This window comes from Poecilia latipinna, unplaced genomic scaffold (genome assembly GCF_001443285.1).
Source record: "Poecilia latipinna isolate Pla-1442-1.1 unplaced genomic scaffold, P_latipinna-1.0 Scaffold933, whole genome shotgun sequence".
Taxonomy (NCBI): domain Eukaryota; kingdom Metazoa; phylum Chordata; class Actinopteri; order Cyprinodontiformes; family Poeciliidae; genus Poecilia; species Poecilia latipinna.
Genome location: NW_015113549.1, coordinates 210,591 through 229,985, shown reverse-complemented (window position 1 = coordinate 229,985; position 19,395 = coordinate 210,591). Strand labels below are relative to the sequence as shown.

At 41.1% G+C, this 19,395-nt stretch overlaps 1 protein-coding gene across 5 annotated transcripts in view; it reads left to right on the top strand.

Annotated features, from left to right (window-relative positions):
- Positions 1–8,585: 8,585 nt before the first annotated feature.
- znf423 (zinc finger protein 423) overlaps positions 8,586–19,395 on the top strand; it is a 219,171-nt gene continuing 208,361 nt past the window's right edge. For 3 of the 5 annotated variants that reach the window (XM_015049205.1, XM_015049204.1, XM_015049203.1), the window contains exon 1: positions 8,587–9,735. In XM_015049205.1, the coding sequence (XP_014904691.1) occupies positions 9,696–9,735 (40 nt within the window). In that variant the 5' untranslated portion in view covers positions 8,587–9,695. Of the gene's footprint in view, positions 9,736–19,395 lie in introns of all 5 variants that reach the window. The other 2 variants (XM_015049207.1, XM_015049208.1) reach the window with 1 other exon arrangement.

Below are 19,395 nucleotides of genomic sequence, written 5' to 3'. Positions count from 1 at the left end.
GGCTCCTGACGCCACGGTGGCCCATTGTGGAAACACCCAGGGGACCAGCACATCCTGCACCATGTGGCGAACATTAAACCCGGGATACTGGGCAGTTGGACAATGCAAACCTTCAAGGTGACTCCTTGAGACCCGCCTCATTCCTGACGGTTTGCAAACTGAACCATTTATACACCTAGGTTGCATGTAGATGAAATTACATCCAAATCTGAGCGTTTATTTATTTTTTTGTTGTTTTTGTTTAAAGCTGCAGTATGTAACTTTCATTAAAATTATATATTTTTTACATATTTATTAAAATTATCATTATGTTGTGACAGTATGATATAAAACAATAATCTGTGAAAAGAATCCTGCTGGGGCTGCACAGTGGTGCAGTTGGTAGAGTTGTTCCCTTGCAACAAGAAGGTTCTGGGTTCAATTCCCAGCCCTGGTCTTTCTGGAGTTTGCATGTTCTCCCTGTGCATGCGTGGGTTTTCTCCAGGTACTCCGGTTTCCTCCCACAGTCCAAAAACATGACTGTCAGGTTAATTGGCCTCTCCAAATTGCCCCTAATTGTGTGTGTATTGTGTGTGTGCATGGTTGTTTGTCTCTGTGTTGCCCTGTGACAGACTGGCAACCTGTCCAGGGTGTACCCTGCCTCCTGCCTGGAACATTAGCTGGAGATGGACAACCAATCACAGACAGGAGGAGGGTCTTAGGGCTGCCAATCACCCTTATGTACCAGCTAGTTCACCACAACATAGTCTCCCATGAATGCTAAGGCTAGTTAGCATGGCTATTGATGATGCCAGATAAATTGTTTTCCTAGAAGTTGTTTCTCTGCCATTAGCACACTGAGCAGCATGTGCTCAATGTGCACATTGATTGACAGCGCTAAGACCAACCTCCCGAATCTGATTGGGAGGAGCTGGATTAGCTCAATCTCTTCATAGATTATTTGTCTCATGCCATACTTTGGAATTGTATTGGGGCCAAAAGGGAGCAGATTTTGGCCAAATAAAAAGAAAAATCTGGAAAAGAAAACTTTGAAAAACCCACAAATTTGCTAGAATATCTAAAAACTTTTAGGATAATCTCAGACATATAAAAAAGAGTTTTTCAGATTAACCTCAGAAAATTTCTAGAAAGAAAACTTGGAAATATTCAGAAATTTCCAATGTTTTTCTAGAAAATTGCTGAGATTAATCTTAAAATTTCCAAAGATTTTCTAGCAAATTATTGACTTTTGAAATTTCAAAATTCCAAAATTATTTCAATAAAATTTCTTAGATTCATTATTTTATATATTTTTTACATATTATGGACTTTTGACAGTCAGAAATTTCTTTGTTTCTTCTAGAAAAACTCTTAGATTAATCTCAAGATTTAAGAGTTTTCAGTGGAAATGTACTCCTAATTTTTCTTTTTTTCTATCTACAATGGCCCTAACATGCATTCTCACAACACTGTCACAACATGGTGTCAGTTTTAGTAAATATGTAAAGGAAATAAACATATTTGCATATATAAAGCAGTGTTCTTTGTTTAAGAAAAGCAGTCACTGTTTTACGGTGGAAGATGATGCAGGTCAAAATAAGGTATCTGTCTTATAAAAACACATTCACCTTGTTACAGCAGAGATCACATCATGTAGACAAAATGCAGAAGAAAGAAAAAGCCTTGAAACCCGCAGCCTGTTCATGCAGCAGGATGTTTGGTAGTGACTGGCTCTCATGGAGGCTTTAACGGCCTGGTAGGTGTACTGAACAGACTGCTGGTCGGTTTCCCGGCTGGTTGACTGTTTGACTGGCTGTCTGAGTGGGCGGCTGGCTTCTTGCCTGCCTACTTGGTTTACTGGCTGACTGGTTGGCCCGGTGCCTGGTTGGCAAGCTCACCAGCCTCAGTCGTGTCCCAAGCCAAGCCCCTGCGCCCCTCCAGATCTTAATTGGGTTAAGTTTGTCCGCCACAGATAACACTTCCTCTTTCTTCGGAGAGTATGGAAACAAAAAAATGGCCTGGCAATAATGACGCTCTTTAGCGGGGCTCTATTCTGCTTTAGGTGGAGGGAAATTAGGATAAAGGGGGTGGGCTCCCTGCAGAGGGACAGTGTCGGGGGAAGTGCAGCATTGTTCAGCGCTAAGCGCTCAATGAGAACCGAGAGAACGAAGAAAGAAAAGGGAGCGAAGGAAAGTAGATTTGGTTTTCGTTGTAGGGCTGTCACATTGCCACAGTTTCTTTTTAACAACGTCTCATGGCACAGACACACACGACCCTGAGAGACGGGGCACACACCCAGGAATACAAACGTGTCATTGTGTGTGTGCACATGGCTTTTAGACACACAATTTCCCACTTTCCTGTTCAAAACTAACACAAAGAAAATGTTCTTTCCTGCAGCTGAGCCAAGAAATTTACAAAGAGAGCAGTAATAACAGCCTTCAGTTAAACTGAACAAAGGTGTGTGCCGCTATGACCAACTCAGGCTGAGCAAGGCTGCCTCATGGTGGTCATAATGATGTTTTCACTCTCCAGGAATTCATATTTTACCTTTCCTATTATATTTGCTATCAATAAAAATTGCCACAAAGACAAAATACTCATATTTCATTTTGCCATTAAAGGGGAACTATTATGCAAAATTCACTTTTTGCATGTTTTTGTTCTTCCATTTGGGTCTCTCAGTACTCCAATTGAGTTTTCTGGGAATAAGTTATTGATTTTTTTGTTTTTGGAAAACAAGCCGTTTCAAAAACGGTTGTGAAGTCACAATCAACTAGCAACCCGAATGGAGCTGGATAGCTGGTTTTACCACTGTACTGTACAACGGCTGCTGGCAAAGATAAGTGTTTTGTTGTCCTTGACTTACCATCCTGAAACTACTTGCTGCTGTTTTGTTGGTTGTGCAGGAGGCTCCACCTCTGCTTTTCAAAAGGTTGTATAGTTGCACATCTGTTTGCCGCCATTTTAGAGATTAAACTTTGATTTGGGGGCGTGGCCAGCAGCAGATTTGCATAAAAGAGAGAGAGCCCTAAAGCAGCTCATTCTGAAAGAAACTCAAAATTTAAAATTATTGCTAAGCTACTTTAGAATATAACTTTAAAAGCTTGGACGACCTTGAACCTGGATGGAGAACCTTTTGGAGACTTTAGATGTGTCAAGCCTTATCTTCTAATATTAAAATGACTCCAAACTCAACAGCAAGAACTTCTGCTTCATTCATTCTGCACATTACTCACAAAAACACATTATTTCCTCTGCAAAATCTTTGGGAAGCGAGTCAGGCTGGAAATGAGCAAAGCCTCAAAGCAAACATGAAAATGATGTTGATCTTTTTTCTCTGTCTCCACGCTGAATATTTATTGGTATATGGCTGCAGGCTAAACTCTCTCCCACTTTTTCACCTTTGGATCAGTTGACGAACGCAGCTTACACTGAGACAAACACACAAGCAGCAGTGAGCACACATAATCAGATTGTTTTGTTTTTTTATGCATGCATGCATGCAGCATGTACACCATTACATTGAAATTCAAACTAGTAAAGAATAATGCAGGCGACTGCAGTGCATCTGCAGAAAAACGATCTTCTTTCTGTTGTTAACAGCAGATAAACGATGCAGCTTCGTGTTAGCATTTTAGTCGGTCACACATGAACTTGTTTCAAATAAAAGAAGGTGATACAAAGTGTAAAAGAATGAGATTTGAGGACAGGGAGAGACACGAGAGGCAGCAGAGGGATTAAGGCAGGCGGGGAGAGAGAATGTGCTTTAGGCTACATAAATATAACATGAACTGTGTTCGCAGGTGGCAGGTGGGGAAGCAGCACAATGCAGAGGAGCCATGTTCAGCAGCACTTTGTTCAGCAGTGGAGAATAGACTTTCTGTGCCTCTTCACCTCAGGAACTCCAGGCTTTGATAGCTGGGAGACAGAGAGCGGACTGATGTGGAAACAGCTCGCAGCGCTCTCTGACCCTAACTCCACTCTCACTCCCTCTCAGTCTTATTCCTGTTGCAGATGCTCTCACCTCGCATTGTGTCGTCGTCCAGCTGACGCCACGTGAGCTGCGAAAATCCTCAGTCTGGATGGAAGGAAAAAAGTTTGAAAAAAAAAATGAATTCCCATTTTCTGAAGGCTGAATGTTTATTAAAAGTTTCCCCTCAATTTCATTTAAAATCAGTCCTTACATTATTTATTAATTAAGTTGTACTTTGTACTTTTATTTTGAATTGTCGTCATAAAAAAACCCCCAGAAACATAAAATTAGCTTCTTATCTTTCTTTTGAAAGGACATAAAAAAGCGAAAACATGAAAAACAGATTCTGTTCTAGTTGCTAAAACCTGCATCTGAGAAAGTAAGTGCACCTTTCCTGCTTATGCCAGAGGTTCACTAACTAACCAGGAGTTCAGGCAGTTTGCAGCTCAGGAGCAGAGAGGAGCGAAAACACAACGCAATGACTCATCCATCCATCCATCCATCCATCCATCCATCCATCCATCCATCCATCCATCCATCCATCCATCCATCCATCCATCCATCCATCCATCCATTTTCCTTCAAACATGGGTGAAAGGAGAATTTGAGTCTGTACAACAAAATGTTTGCTGAAAACATCTGTCATTATAAATGTTTACCTTCTGGGCCGATCAGCCAATCAGATTTCAGCGTGGGGCGGAGTTGATGAACTGTTCGTTCCCATAGTAACATGTGGTTTATTTTAAGTTTTTAAAATGATTCATAATGTCTAAGAGTTGTGTAACTCAATCATCCTAAAAATTTGTCTTAATAAATTAGTCTAATGGCACATTTTTGTTTAACTGTCAGAGAAACTGAACACAATAAAAATCAAGAAGAGAAAATCATTATCATTTTGGATACATTTCTGAAGATGTGGCAGAATGTGTTACTTATGCATAGCTATTCAGAAAACTAATGAAATTCTAAAAATATTCATGTAAATGTTGCCTTCATGTAATATCTTATGCAGGTTTAAAGTTTAATGTAAGCGCAGCTCACTGAATAGCCCAGTGTCCAGCCAGCAGTAGGTTTTATTTAATGTGAAGGTGTAAGATCAGTGGGATCTTCATGGAATCACCTCCGGCTCCTTGTTTTCCGTCTCGCTGCTGTTAAGGTATGAAATCTTTGAGCCAAATCCCCATTTTGGAGCCATAAAGCTACATCTGCTGCTGGTTTATTCCATTGATGTCCTGTCTGTATCAATTCCCGCTGCATGTCTGTTGGCGGACTTATTCAGAAGCTGCTGCTTGATGTTCTCTTGTTGTGTGCATTAAAAAGCCAAATCCTTGTGGAGATGACAGAGGGTGTAATCGCTGGCTATGTGATTCAACAATAAGGCCCTTAGAAGCCATTCAGAGTGGGGCCTGTCCTTGACCCTTAAGGAGCTTGTAATGTGGGCTTTTTTCCCCCGCTCTTTGTATTTACAGGCACAAACGGGGAGGGGCGCCGGAGGTGGAGGGGGGACCGACCGCTGAGCGGGGGCTTTTGGCCCTCCATGCCACTGGCAGCATACAGGGGGAGCCTCACACACACACACACACACACACACACACACACAAAGACATGCACACAAAGACATGCACACATGGGTGTCCTGCATGGCCAGAGTTGCATAGTAACTAGTTACATTTACTCAGTTACAGTTTATTTGAGTAATATTTTGAGAATGTGCTTTTTACTTTTACTCGAGTAATTTAATTATGAAGTATTGATACTTAAGTAACATTTCTGGATATTTGACTCACTGTGAGTAACTTCACCAAATGAAGAACAAGATTGTTTTAATAAAAAAAAATCACCAGATTCAGTCAACCTGCACAGTTTTAGTTTCATAAGTTTTATATTGAAAAACAAAAATTGGAAAAAAAATTATTTTCTCTGATTTTGTTATTTGTTTATGGAGCCTGTCTGGTGGGAGAAAAAAAAAATCCAACATAATCATAAAACGTTAGTTGGTTTTTTTCTCTCCAACAGTAACAGGCGTGCTCTGTAATTTGAATGAAATTTATATGAGTTATTTTCATTTTAGTCTTTCAACTACCAAACTTTCCACATAACTTTAAATTTTGGTCCATCTGATGATGGGATTTCTAAATGTTAAATGATAATTTTGACTCAATACACAGGAAAACAGACTGTCTTCTGTCAGAGGCTTCTTCAAATTCACTGTAATACAGACTGCTGCAGAACATCTGTCCTGCAAACAGTCATCACCATCCACAATACCTCTATGAATGTTTTGAGTTTATATGAGTTACAGCAACATTTAATTTTAATATAGTTGCTTTGAATTGAATTCCCACAAGTCTGAACCAGAAGTGATCCGGGCCACTGAGCCGCCATGTTGGTAGGCAGGGCGCAGAACAGTGATCAATCAATCGATCAGATTTTATTTGTATAGCACATTTCAGCAACAAGGCATTTCAATGTGCTTTTCATCATTAAACATAAAAACACAGAGTTATGCAACATTGAATCAACAATCAAAAACATTGTTGATTGTGATGCTTGTGGGCGAATATCCTGAACGTTAAGAAACAGGTCATATTTGAAAAGATCGGATAGTATCGGATTTATGAACACATATCCAAGTAGAGTGGGTTGCATTTGAAAAAAATGTGATCTGTGTTGTTTATTGTCATGAAAAGATCAGATTCGGGTCGCATATCGGGTTTGGGTCACTTCAGGCTGCAGTGCAAACGCAGCTTTAGTTGGGTACATTTTTAGGTTACTTTACTCACCTCTTGCTCATTTCATTTTGGAGGGAAGGCTGAAGGTTTGCGGGTGAGACAACTGAGGGGATGGAGAGAGAAAAGAAGTCCTCCTCCTCCCGCCTCCAGCAGCTCCAGCAGGGGTCGGTCTTAAAGGCTTCTCTGCCTCTCCGCGGGGAGGGCAGGGTGTGGTAGGGGGGCAGGGAGGCTCAATCTGTGGCCCCGCTGGTCAGCACTGGGAGCTCCACGTTGCTGGGCTATCCATGACAACCAGAGCGAGAGACGGGAGAGGGAAAGTCAGGGAACATGGAAAAGCTCAGCTGCGGTCAGAGAGCGCTCGGTTGGAGCAGAGAGACGAGAACAAAGCACCCAGTGATTTTCATTTCTCCCTCTTTGTTTGCTTTATATTGTCCACAGACGTGTCCCCTCTTTGCTTTACTGGGAATAAAGGAGCTTCAAAGGAGACGCAGCCACACACAACCATGTAGACATAAATGCACACACATGTGTGGCTAATTGAATTATGTGTGTACAGTGAGTCAGATGCTTTCTGTTCGCCGTGAAAGCAGCTCTCTGAAGGGGCGCAGCACTCCTAAAGGCCAGCGGAGGACGCAGAGAGGCACATTTTAAGGAAAATGTCACCAGATTTTAAACCGAGGAGTAACGTTCCCTTTACACAAAGGGCCTGCTTGTCTGCACTCACTGCCAGATTGTAAGTCAGTGTGGTCCAGAGAAACAACAGAACATGAAGGTTAAACGGATGTGAAATCAACTTTTTTTGAGTTTTACATCATGTTTTAATGTTATCTCATCAAAAACATACTTGGAATGTTGTCTTGATTCTTACATGCATGTTTGAGCAATCCTTTAGTCTCCATGGCAACCATTCAGCTGCAAAACGCCTGGTTGGACCTAGATCCACCTTCAAGGCACAGCTCCTGCTTGGAGTTGCAGTTTCCATCTCTGCTCCTTCAGACTAGCCTGCAGCAATTAGCAAACACCTGGTGGAACTGAGTACCTGCTGAGCTCATTGTAGGAACTACGTGTCAGTGAAACGCTGGTAAAAATGTTAAATGGTAAATAGAGGAGCAATGGTGTGATGACTTCCTGACAGCAGTTCTTAAAGAGACAGAGTCCCAATTTCAAGATGTTAAATTACAAAGTAAAGTTATTTTAAGGTATGTTGGATCTCTATAGCTTTTCATAACAACTGAACATAACAGCACCATTTTAAAGTGCAATCAAGTAACTATGTACCTGGAAAACACGTTACTGCCACTATGTTAAGTTTTAAATTTCATGCATCCATCCTCTGGTCTGTCCATCCAATGTGCCCAATCCATAAGGACAGATATATTCAGTCTAATTCTGTTCTCTGACAAATACAGACATTTTTAGATTAATTTCAGAAATTTAAAAATGAATTTTCTGAGCTCGAGAAGTCAAACATTTACAAGAATAAACATTTTTTTAACCTCAGAAATTTGCTTGAAAATAGCCTGGAAATTTCTGAATTTCAAAAGTCAAATTTGTGTAAGAAAAAAGTCTGAAGCTTTAATATTGATAAAATTCAAAGCTCAGAAAGTCAAGAATTGCCAACTCCAGAAATTTCCCCTTTTTTTTTGCAGAAAATTTCTGACAATCATTTTCTCCCATATCTTCAACTTCTGGAGTTCAGAAATTTCTACTTTATGCAAATTAAATGTAACTAGTTACGACCCAACTCTGGCCAAAAATGAAAATGAGTTTGACACATCTGCTCTGTTGAGTCCAATTCCAGGTTGCAGTTGCGCCATTTGGCCACAGCTCGCCGCTGTTGCATAACTCTCCTCCCCTGCCTCCCCTCTCTCCCTCCCTCTGCCCATCTTGCCTCTCTCGCTCTCTCCCTCTCTCTCTCCTGCCTCTCTGCCTCAGCCAACCCGGGCTGTGCCGAGCTGCTCCCTGCGGGATCAGAGCGCTCCCCCGCCGGGACCCTTCTCTCACATCCCCCTGCTGGGACGCGGCTACATTTCCAGCCAAGCACTGCCTGCCTTGGCTTTATTATGTGTGTCTGCGCCGCAGCCCCGCCAGCAGAGGCAGGCAGAGGAGGAGGAGGGAGGCTGGTAGCCAGAGTCAGGACAAAGAAAAAGCAGGGAGACAGAGGCTAGCGCAGGGTTAGACCGCTCCAAACATCAGCCTGCCGTTTATTAGGAAATATTAAACAGAACGGCTTGTAAAAGCAGCTTTCCCCTCGGGGTGGAGAGGCAGGGGGGAAGGAGCGCACTGTCCATGCCACCAGATCCACAACACCTAGAGTAGAAATAACGGACGGCTCTGCCCGGTTCGGCTCCTGGAGGGGTGGGGGGAAGAGAACCAGAACAGCCTGAAACAGTGACACTAAACTAAAGAAGCTGAGAGGAAGAGGAGAGGAGGAAGAAGGCGCGCTTCAATCGATAGAAAATATTTGAAAAAAATACCCGAAATACCAAAAACAACAATCCGTACGAGGTGCTGGCTGTCACTTCTCTCTATCGCAGCGCGTGGAGGTCCTGTCCAGGTGTTGGTTGGTGTTTTTTTTTTTTTTTTTTTTTTTTTTTTTTTTGGACGCGCGCGTGGGTGGCAGCTCGCGCACAGGTCCGTCCGCGAGCGCTGGAAGAGGTCGGAGAAAGCGGAACGCGTGCGGCAGCGGCGGCGCGGCAGAGAGAAGAGAAGAAACAAAATCAAGGTTGTCGGAGTCGCGGCGAGCGAGGAAGTTGTGTCCGCTTCTCCCACAAAACGCAGCAGCAGCGGCAGCTGACTGGCCGGACTGACGGCAGTGACCGAAGCTGCCGCATTGCAACAGGCGAAGAAGCAGCGAAGAGGTGGTGGAGGTGAAGAAGAAGGAGAAGAAGAAGAGGGAGGAAGAGGAAAGGACAGCCCGGCTGCTCCGCCGCCTGCATGGGAAGCTGAAACCAGGAGCGGAACGAGAGCAGTTAGAGAAAATCCAGGTTTCAGGGCGCAAAGCGGAGATGTCCAGACGGAAACAGGCCAAGCCGCGCTCTGTTAAAGGTAAGAAAAGTGCTGGTTTGGGAGCGGAACCGGAGTTTGTGCCGCTGCAGCGTTGACTCTTAATTTAATTTAAGTTGATTTTCCCCCAAAGGGCTGTAAGCAGGCTGTGTGAAGCTCTACAGCTGCTTGGCTTAAAACCTGAAGTTTACTGAGTCAGACTGTGGAAAAAAAAACAAAAAACAAGCAAGTCCTGTCCGCGTATACCTGACTGAGTGGAAATTGTTTTTTAATTAGCTGACACGGGTGGATCATTGTTCTGACAGTGTGGGCTGTTTTATTATTTTTACACCAACTTGTTGTGGTTCACTGAATGATCTCCAATTAGAGGAGAAATCCCAATTTTTAATTTACCCTTAAAAAATGTACTAAAGATGCTATTAGAATATGGAAAACCGCATAATTGTAGCGGCTTGAAGGTTTCCGTCTTATTTAAGTATAATAACGGCTATTTTTCCGCATATTTATTATCTAAACATCCATAAAATTGATTGTTTCTGTTTAAAAAATAAGTTTTATTTGCTGCTAAACGAGGCGTGAGTTTTTCCGCCATCGTCATGAAGTGGCGTTCATTGCAGTGCATGGCTGAGTGGGCATCACGCAGGGGCGGGGTGGAGGGGGGGCATGTGGTGTCCTTGGCCTCCCTGTTTCCTTTATGGGACCCAGATGGGCAGCGGGACTGTCCGACCATGTGGTCACCAACTCCTCCTCCCCCCTTTTCCTCTATTTCCTAAAGCCATCCACGCTTTTCCTTTGGTTTTTTTCCTCCTGTGTCCGTGAAGCCTTCCTGGTATTAATTATAAATCAGGAATGTTGGATATATTTTGGGGATGTTTGGAGGTTTTTAGCTTTTGCTTTGAGGCGGGACGCCTTTCATTCAGTCCACTTTAGAGGGGAGGCTGCATGTGCTGTGCAGGAATCTCTGACAGAACGTGTTAATGCGCTCCCTCGGGGATGGGTTTGTGGTTTTTATGTCTTTCTACTGCGGGTTGCGTGTGCATAAAAACGGTTTAAAACTGTTGCTTTTTAGCTCTTGTAGGGAGGAAGATGTGATCGGCAGTGACAGCTCTCGCTTTCCACAGCCGCCTCAGGAATCCTGGGCAAACTCTGGTTCATTTTGAGTTGATTCCTGCAGCATGGATCTGTTTCTGGTTTAGAAATGTGTCACATCGTCCACCTCCTTCAACAGTAGCTGCGTCTCCATCGACTACATAGTTGCACAAATTGGAATTACAAAAATAAATTTGCTTAAGTAAAAAACAACTCAAGTTTTTTGATAAAAAGCTTTTGTACTGATGTATCAAAATTAGTTTATTTCACAAAGCTGCAATGGAAACACTTTTTTGCATCACATGAATCACAAAATCAAAGGGATGCTAATAGTGACGAAAATGGCAAAGAAGACGACAGGAAGTGGTGGGAGGATGATGGCGTGTCACGTTTTTTAGTGACTTATCCCACGAACAAACTTATTCACGTGTGTTTTTAATTGCATTTCTTAGTTAATGGAAACAACACAATTGCAAAATTGTGTTTTCTTTTCTGCACTAGCAGAATATCAGCAAATTTTGTAATGGAAACGCAGCTGGTGTTTCTGTATTTCAACTATGTGTGCACTGATTGGACTTTTTAAAAAGCCTGACTTGCTGATTCCGATTTTGGTTGATGCAGATTTTTTTTTTTGGTCTGAAATGTCGCTAAATAGAGAAAGAACGTTGTCGAGTGGGCAACAGTGGGGTGGTTAATGTTAACTGCAAACATGCAGACGTGACCTGGCGCAGGTCAAATGCCTCTTTGCTGAGGTGGATAAGATCGACTTCAAATATAAGTATCTGCCGATCACAGAGCTCTCAAAAGAAAGGAAATCGGAGTGGATTTATTGAAACTTTATGAATAGCTGGACTGAAGAGTCTCCAATAAAGATTAAACAAAAATCATTACTGTAAAATAACAGAATTACTCAAAATTACATTAAATAATGTCACGTTTAGATCTAGAGAACATGAGAATCTACAATCCTGTTTTTCTCTGATCAGAATGTGAGAGATGGGATGAAGATGGTTGTTGCGTCCCATCCAGATCAGTAGATCCGTGTGTGTGTGTGTGTGTGTGTGTGTTTGCGCTCATGTTTTTGGAAGTGGGATCTCGTCGTTGAAGCCGGCAGGTCTCAGCAGCCTGGATAACCGGAGCTTAGCTTCAGTGAAGCAGCCGAGCGGAGCGAAGCGAGGCAAAGCCGATGCAGACGACCACCACACACACTCTCTGTCTCTCTCTCTCTCTCTCTCCCTCTTTATGTTTGTTTCTCTCTCTATCTGTGTGTTTTCTGCAAATACGGCCCTTGTTGTCTTGCCTTTAAGCACCATGTGTTATGTGCTATCTCCCGTCCGCACCTTGCCCCTCTGACAGCTTGGCACAACCTGGCGTTGGGGGGTTGAGGGGTGGGGGCGGTGGTGAGGGGGAGAGAGATGGAGGAGGAAAGCAGGGAGGGGGTGAGGGGTAAAAGGTAGGAGGGGTGCAGCAGGTGAGGTGGGCATCACCGAGGGATTATCTGTGTTTTCATGTTCTTCTGTCTTTCACCTGCTCACCCAACTCTGACCGGCTTAGCATCAGCAGCAGAATCCCAACTCAGCCATCTCTGCTGCTGCTGCAGGTCCGGACCGGATCGCAGCGACCCGATCAGAAACAGATCGTTCACTCACCAGTCTGAGGTTCGATGGCAGAAATATTGTCAGGTTTCTGTCGTCCGTCATTAAAGCTGCAAAGAAAAGCTTTAATGAGATTCATCCCAACTCCTCTTTCCAAAGTGCTTCTCTATATTATATCAAATTATATAATTTGTCTTGGGATGTTTGTGCATTAAGTGCAACATTTTACGTTATAAATATAAATAGCAAGTAGTGAATCAAAAGCGGCGTGATAATACACACATTTATAATTGCTGAACTTTATACTTGTCACTCTTTCCCTTTTTTCATTTTGACATGAAATATAAAAGTAAATTCTCAGAGACTGGGATCGACCAATTCTTCTCTTCATTGTTAGATTAAATACTAAAACCTTTACCTTATTTTCCCCATATTCATTAAATGCAGCTCTGTTTCTGATGTTTATTCTTGTCAGCTAACAGCAGGTACTTTGTTGCACTTTAGAGTTTGATAAAAAAATCTCCAAAATGTTTGCAACATGTTTTGATCCATAAACGTTATTGAAAAATCTTTATTTTACTCTATAATTACAAACCAACACCTCTGTCATAAACTTGAAGCTCGTTATTTCAGAATGTATCGTAATTGGTCAAAATCAGGATCGGCTGATCGGGGCCAAAAAAAATGGCTGATCAGCACATTTCTAATCCTAATCAATGTCTTTTAGTCAAATGTATTGCAAATCAGAGGATGAATGCAAAGAACTTGAAATATATCAATTAATCTTTTTTTAAAAAAGTGAGCTTTCTTCTCTGCTCATTAAATGCATAAAATCTTGTAATTTCCTCCATTTTGAGTTGTTAAATGCATCAACCAGCAGTATGCACTGCGATGCCATTTGTTTAATATGGATTGGGGTTAAAGTTTGAAGAATAAATGAAGATAATCTTAAACCGACCACCTCATCAAGGAACCCTGAACATTTTGATCTGATGACAAACTGGTGTTGGATCCTGAGAAGGCTGTTTGGTGCATCGAAGGACAGTAAACATCCATGCAACTCGTCTAATATAATGTGGTCATGCAGACGTTAATAATCTGATTCATTTTGTATCAAAGTGAACCTTTAGGATTGTAAATATAGATATTGCCATGATTATTATGATTTAACGTTGTGCAGGCCAAACTTTGGTGTACTGTATCCTTTTCCATCAGGAACTTAAGACAAATTAGTTCCTCACTCTTTGATCACCATGTCACATTATGATTTGAAGGGCTGTGTAATAATATCGATTTTGCGATATATATTGATATTTTCTTTCCTAGAAAAAAATCGATAGTCATCCACAAGTATCAAGTATCGTAGCATCCAACTGTGACCTTGCTCACTCACTGCTTGCTTCACTGGGAGAGTGATTAGGTCTTCAGGCTTAGAGTGATTCCTTCAGATGTTAAGTGTCAAGGTTAAAAAGGTATCAAACTATTCAGAGCATGGTAGTTGGTGCACTTTATTTACTTTACAAATGCATGTAAGCTACAGTAAGCTACTGTTTCAATTAAAAGAAACATGTTTTCTCACCACTTCTTTGATTCATTTTGTCCAGCTATCAACTTTAAGTCTGTGTCCATGTCCAACCAGAGCCAGGTATTGTGTAGATGGTGCTTTCAATCAGTTTTCAGTTAAATTAATTCAATCCAACTCTATAACAATCACAATATGTCACCAAAATCACTCTGTCCCTCTAAAATCTTTCAGAAAATCGCAAAAGTGTATTAAATTGTATTGTTTGCTGAATATCGCAATATATATGGTATCGTGAGCAGAATATTGTGTATTGTATGGTATCGTGAGATTATTGTATCACTACAGCCCTAATGATTTGTATCTTATCTGTATTTCTAGGTAGAAAGCTACAGTTGGTTCAGTTTCTGTAAAGAAGAGGTTGAAGTGTTGGATCTGGTCAAAATTGAAGATGTTACTCTGACTCTTCGGCTGTTTATCTCTGAAACTATGAAGTTACATTATTTTTGTTTTTCAAATAATTTCACGCGTTTTTGCTCTTCCTGCAACTTATTGCTTACATTTTTTTCTCTGTCAGCAAAAAAATTGAGACAAAGTTTTATTTGATAAGTGTTATCTTTTTATAAAGCAGCATTCCTTTAAAACACATCTTTACAGAAATGTTCCTTACTTTTGGAAAAGATAAAAATAATATGCATGAGCACTTTAATGCATATTTTAATATCTTTGTCCGGTTTTCTCTGGATGTTATTGTTATTTGAATGAAGTGATAAGCAGCTGCTCTGAGGAATCCATAGCAGGATTAGAGTGGTAAAGCTTTCCTGTATTTATCAGTTCACATTTTCCTTGGAAGCCTGAGAGAACGAGACCTTGGTCAAGTTATCAGAAAGCTTTATCAGAAAGTCAGGACTTTCACTCAGGCTGTAGAAACCGTAACTGAAATAATAATAATAATAAAAAAGTCTTGTTTAATAAGGATAGATGTGGTTTATGTGCTTGCTGGAAATGGGTTCTCAAAGAAATGGAAATAATGAGGCATATTTACTAGTATTATATTGGGCTTTCTTTGTTTCATCAGTCCATCCTCTTCCCACATGGCTGTTGGTCTTTTTCATAGATTTGTAGCGTGAAGAAATGCGGTCAGATGTTTGGAAACGTCCTGATGAGCAGCGGCCCTCAGGTTCGTTTGACGGATTTGGTGGAACGGTCGAGCCTCTGCAGCGATTAGACCCTGTTAGCAGGGACGGGACCTGACTAATTGCTGTCTGTTAATTGAACATGGACTAATGGTGCGATGATGGAGCTCCTGGGTTAAAAAGAAAGCAGAGATGAGCCTGAGGAAGAAATGAAAGCAAGCTCCGCTTCCCTCTTATCTAAATATTATTTCAGTGGATTAATCCGTTTTTAATGTGTCTTTAGTGAAGCGAGGAAGGCAGAAATCTCATTCTGCGTCTGCTATCTCTCTCTCTCCCTCTCAGCCCTCAGCCCCTGGAGTCTCTCATGCATTATGTAGTGATGATTATTACTTAATTACACATTAATAAATCCGCTTCATTTGCAGGACATTAAACGGGAGCTGAGCGCATGTGACAGGGAGATGGAGGAGAGTGGGAAGACCGGAGCGGGGCGTTCACTTTTTAGCTGTTCTTTGCTTTGTTTTCCACTGTTTGTTTGGAGCCAAATGATTTCTGTGGCGGTTGGATTTGCTGCTGGAGGGATCTGGGATAATGACATCACTCCGTCTCTGCTCTTCCTGCTGCATGCTTACATGCAAACAGGGTCAGGGTTTTACTGATTCGTGTAAACACAGATTCTCAGTTACGTCATCGGGATCCTTTCTTTCACTTTGTTTGCTTTGTATTTTAACAGAGAATGAATTATATTAGTGAAGTTTTGGACAGAAAAAGTCTAAATGTACACATTTACAGATCAATACTGGCTCAAATCAGGGTTTGGGTTTTATTTCATTATTTTTGTTTTTCTAATTCAGTTAGTTTTAATTAACTTTTAGTGTGTTTACTAGTTTTTGTTAGTTAAATATTGTTTAGTTCATAAACACAAAAATAAAGGATATTATATCTATAATTTAAGCATGTTTTAGTTTTATAAACACACAATACAGTTCTAGTCGTCATTAAATACCGATTTCAGTTAAAGAAAATGTTTTTTTTCAATTTCAGTTTTTATTTAGTTAGTTGTAACTGTAATAACCTTGGGTCAGGTCTTTACAGTACGAACATACATGTATGTTTTTGTTTTTCTAAATGCATCACAGGTTTCCACAGAGTCTGAACTTTTCACTCCCCAGTTCTTTCTTCACAGTCAGACCAATAGATCCATTTTTCCTTTGACATGCAGAGATACGTTCTCTGTTAAAGACTCTGACAGATGCAGCTCACATTAACGGTCAGCCTGCAGCTGCTCTGCAGCGATGATGTGAAAGCCAGTTTGTTTTGAAGTGAATAAGATAAAGAGAAGCTGTGAGCTTTAAGGAAGCTGAAAAACTTATACAACCTTCTTAGGAAAAAAGTCACGTAATCTGTCTACGTCAGAGGCGATCGCAGAGTTTATTGTTTCTTTATTAAAAAAAAAAAAATACAGAGTGCTGTTTTCCCATCCTGGATTTGTTTTTGGTCTTTTAGGAATTTGGACAAAAAAAAAAAACAAAACCTAACTCGGAGCCTAAGAGATTCCTTAGATCATTATCCAAGCAACAGAATGCTAAGTTAAGGTTGGCTAAGCTAAATATAGCTAAGCAGTGCTAAGTTAAGGTTGGCTAAGCTAAATATAGCTAAGCAATGCTAAGTTAAGGTTGGCTAAGCTAAATATAGCTAAGCAGTGCTAAGTTAAGGTTGACGCTAAATCAAGATGTGGAATGTTAAGCTCAACTTTTATCATCTAATAAAAGTTTGACTCAACTGAAATTAATAGTTTTTAGTTTATCAAGTAAAATTTTGGTTGACCATCTACTATATGTCCAGTTTTCAGCTAACTCATCTTTGCTGGTGTTAAAATCCTATTTTCTGTCTGTCAGACAGTTTAAAGTTTCTCCTTTTCTTGCTTTCCTGTTTTTGTGTTTGTGCATCTCTGGAGTTTAGGATTGTTTTTCAATGACGGATGAATGGAAAGAAAGGAAACTCCATCAACCCTCAGGGAAATTGTCATCTCTGTCTCCCATACATAAAATACTTAAAACTTTAAAAAATGTAAAAACATTAGCCCCCTGGCCCTACAGCCCCTCCATTTCGGTTGAGTCTTGAGTGACTTGTAGGTCAGATGTAATGACTTGGATAATGGACTGAAATAAGTGGAAAAGCAGCCAGAGTTTCCAGAAAAAAGTGGAAAACCTTATGCTCTACTCATAAACCCGTCTTGAGATGGTAATTATTCTTTTCCTGGTGATCTTGTCAGTTAACAGCCCAGGAGCCGAATAACTGCAACACCAACACGTCATATCGAAATTAAATTATTTAGAAATGACATTCAGTTGGAAGCCAGTTCAGGAATAGCATTTAACAACCAGCACTGAGAGTCAGTTTAATTTGGAAAGACGTTTCACGGTTCTTGTGTTTTACTATAAAGGCTGAGGATTATGTCACACAAAGATGGTGTGTTCAGCACAGATCTGCTGTCTGTCTGTCTTCCTCCCTCCATCTGGCTTTGCCATCAGCGGGTCTTTAATGTCACCCTTTGGCAGAGCGCGGACTCTTTCACAGGCGACCCGCTCTTATAAAACTCTAACCTCCAACATGTGGTTTTGATTACATGAAGGCTGCAGTGTTTCGCAGGTACGTCTGAGTTTTAACAGCACTGTAAAGGCTGCGTTTTGCTTTGTGTGTCCTTTTTTAAAACATCCCGTTTAGCGTTAGCGCTGCTTTAGAGCGGGTTTGCGATGGCTGCACGTGTCGCTCCTGTATAAAAAGCCTGTCGTTGCTTTGCATTAAGGCTTGCTGAACCATTAAATGGCTCTCTGAAAGCTTTGTTAGAAATTCCATTGACTCCTCAGCAGGGGGTGGATTTGAGTTTTTGGTATTTTTCTTTGATAAACGGGACAAAACAAGCTAATGTAATTGGTGATTGGTGGAGCCCAGCGGCACCATGAATTGAATGTAATGGACTCATGTGGATCTGCGCTCAATTAGAACCAAATTACTCCACAATGGAAAGCTTAGAGAGTAACACATACCTAAGTAGATTAGGCCTGCTTTCACTCTGGGAAGAAAACAAAGTGAATGTGTGAATATTGGAAGTAGTCACTCTTAAATTTATTTTAGCTGATCCAGAAAGGATTTCAGGTATTAATCAGGAGTAAAAACTAGTCTAAACAACATCTTTATAATAATCCCTTTTAAAGCAAAGACTAGTGAGATTTAAACAGATATCAGACTACACTTCCAGTCAGAAATTATTCATCATGTTTGATTTTAATTGTTCTTTTTCAGGGTAGAAATATTGACTGATATGTATCCCATTAATATTTAGCTTAATTTCCTCCAGCGAGTTGTACCTGTACCACATATTTTTCTGGGTATCTGATTACTGTTCTTTGCAGAATTGGTGCAGTTCGCTTAAAGCATGACTTCCAAATCTTTAAAGGGGAGGTATCATGAAAATGTACTTTTTTGGGCTTTACCTCATGTTTTAATGTTATTCCTTTATCTAAAATAAACCAGGAGTGTTGCTTTGATTCTCTCTTGCATTTTTGAGAAATCATTTAATCTCCATGGCAACCATTCACCTGAGCAAACGTCTGGTTGGACCTAGCTCCGCCCTCAGGGACACAGCTCCTCCTCAGAGCTGCAGTTCCCAAGCTCCTGCCTCATAGAGCAGACATTCTCCATGGCTCTACCAATCAGCTCCTTCAGACTAGCCAGCAGCAATTAGCAAACACCTGCTGAGCTTATTATAGGAGCTACATCTCAGTGAAACGCTGCTTAAAATATTGTTAAAGGGTTAATAGAGGAGCCATGTTGTGATGACTTCCTGGAGGCAGAGTTGGTTCGGTGTTTTTACATTTAAACGACTTACAGAGAATCCTTCTAACATAGTTTCATCTGATGATAAAAGTTTCTCCAGAGGGAATCTGACTTTTCTCTGTGTGCACAACTGCAAATTTTAGCATCAGTTTCAAGTTGACGCTAGTGCAGACCTCTAATGTCTGCACCTCTCAGACTTTGGTGATGATTGCTCCTGGTTGCTGTAGATGACAATTTTCAAATAAATTATGAAGTTGTTTCTTATTTCTAACAAAATAATTAGATTTAAGGTGTGACGTAAACTAGATGTTTGAAATATTGGATGAGAAAAGAAAAGGTCGTCTTGATCTGGTTTGCTCCTCAGTGAGGTGTGCATCATGCCAGCTCGTCTCCTTATCAGCTGCCGACCTGGTGCGGTCGGGCGGCTGCGTGTGCGTGGCACCAGCAGACCAGGCCAATACTGCGGTAGCAGCTTAGCTAGTCCTGTCTATCAGCTGCAAACTCACTGAACCTGAACACC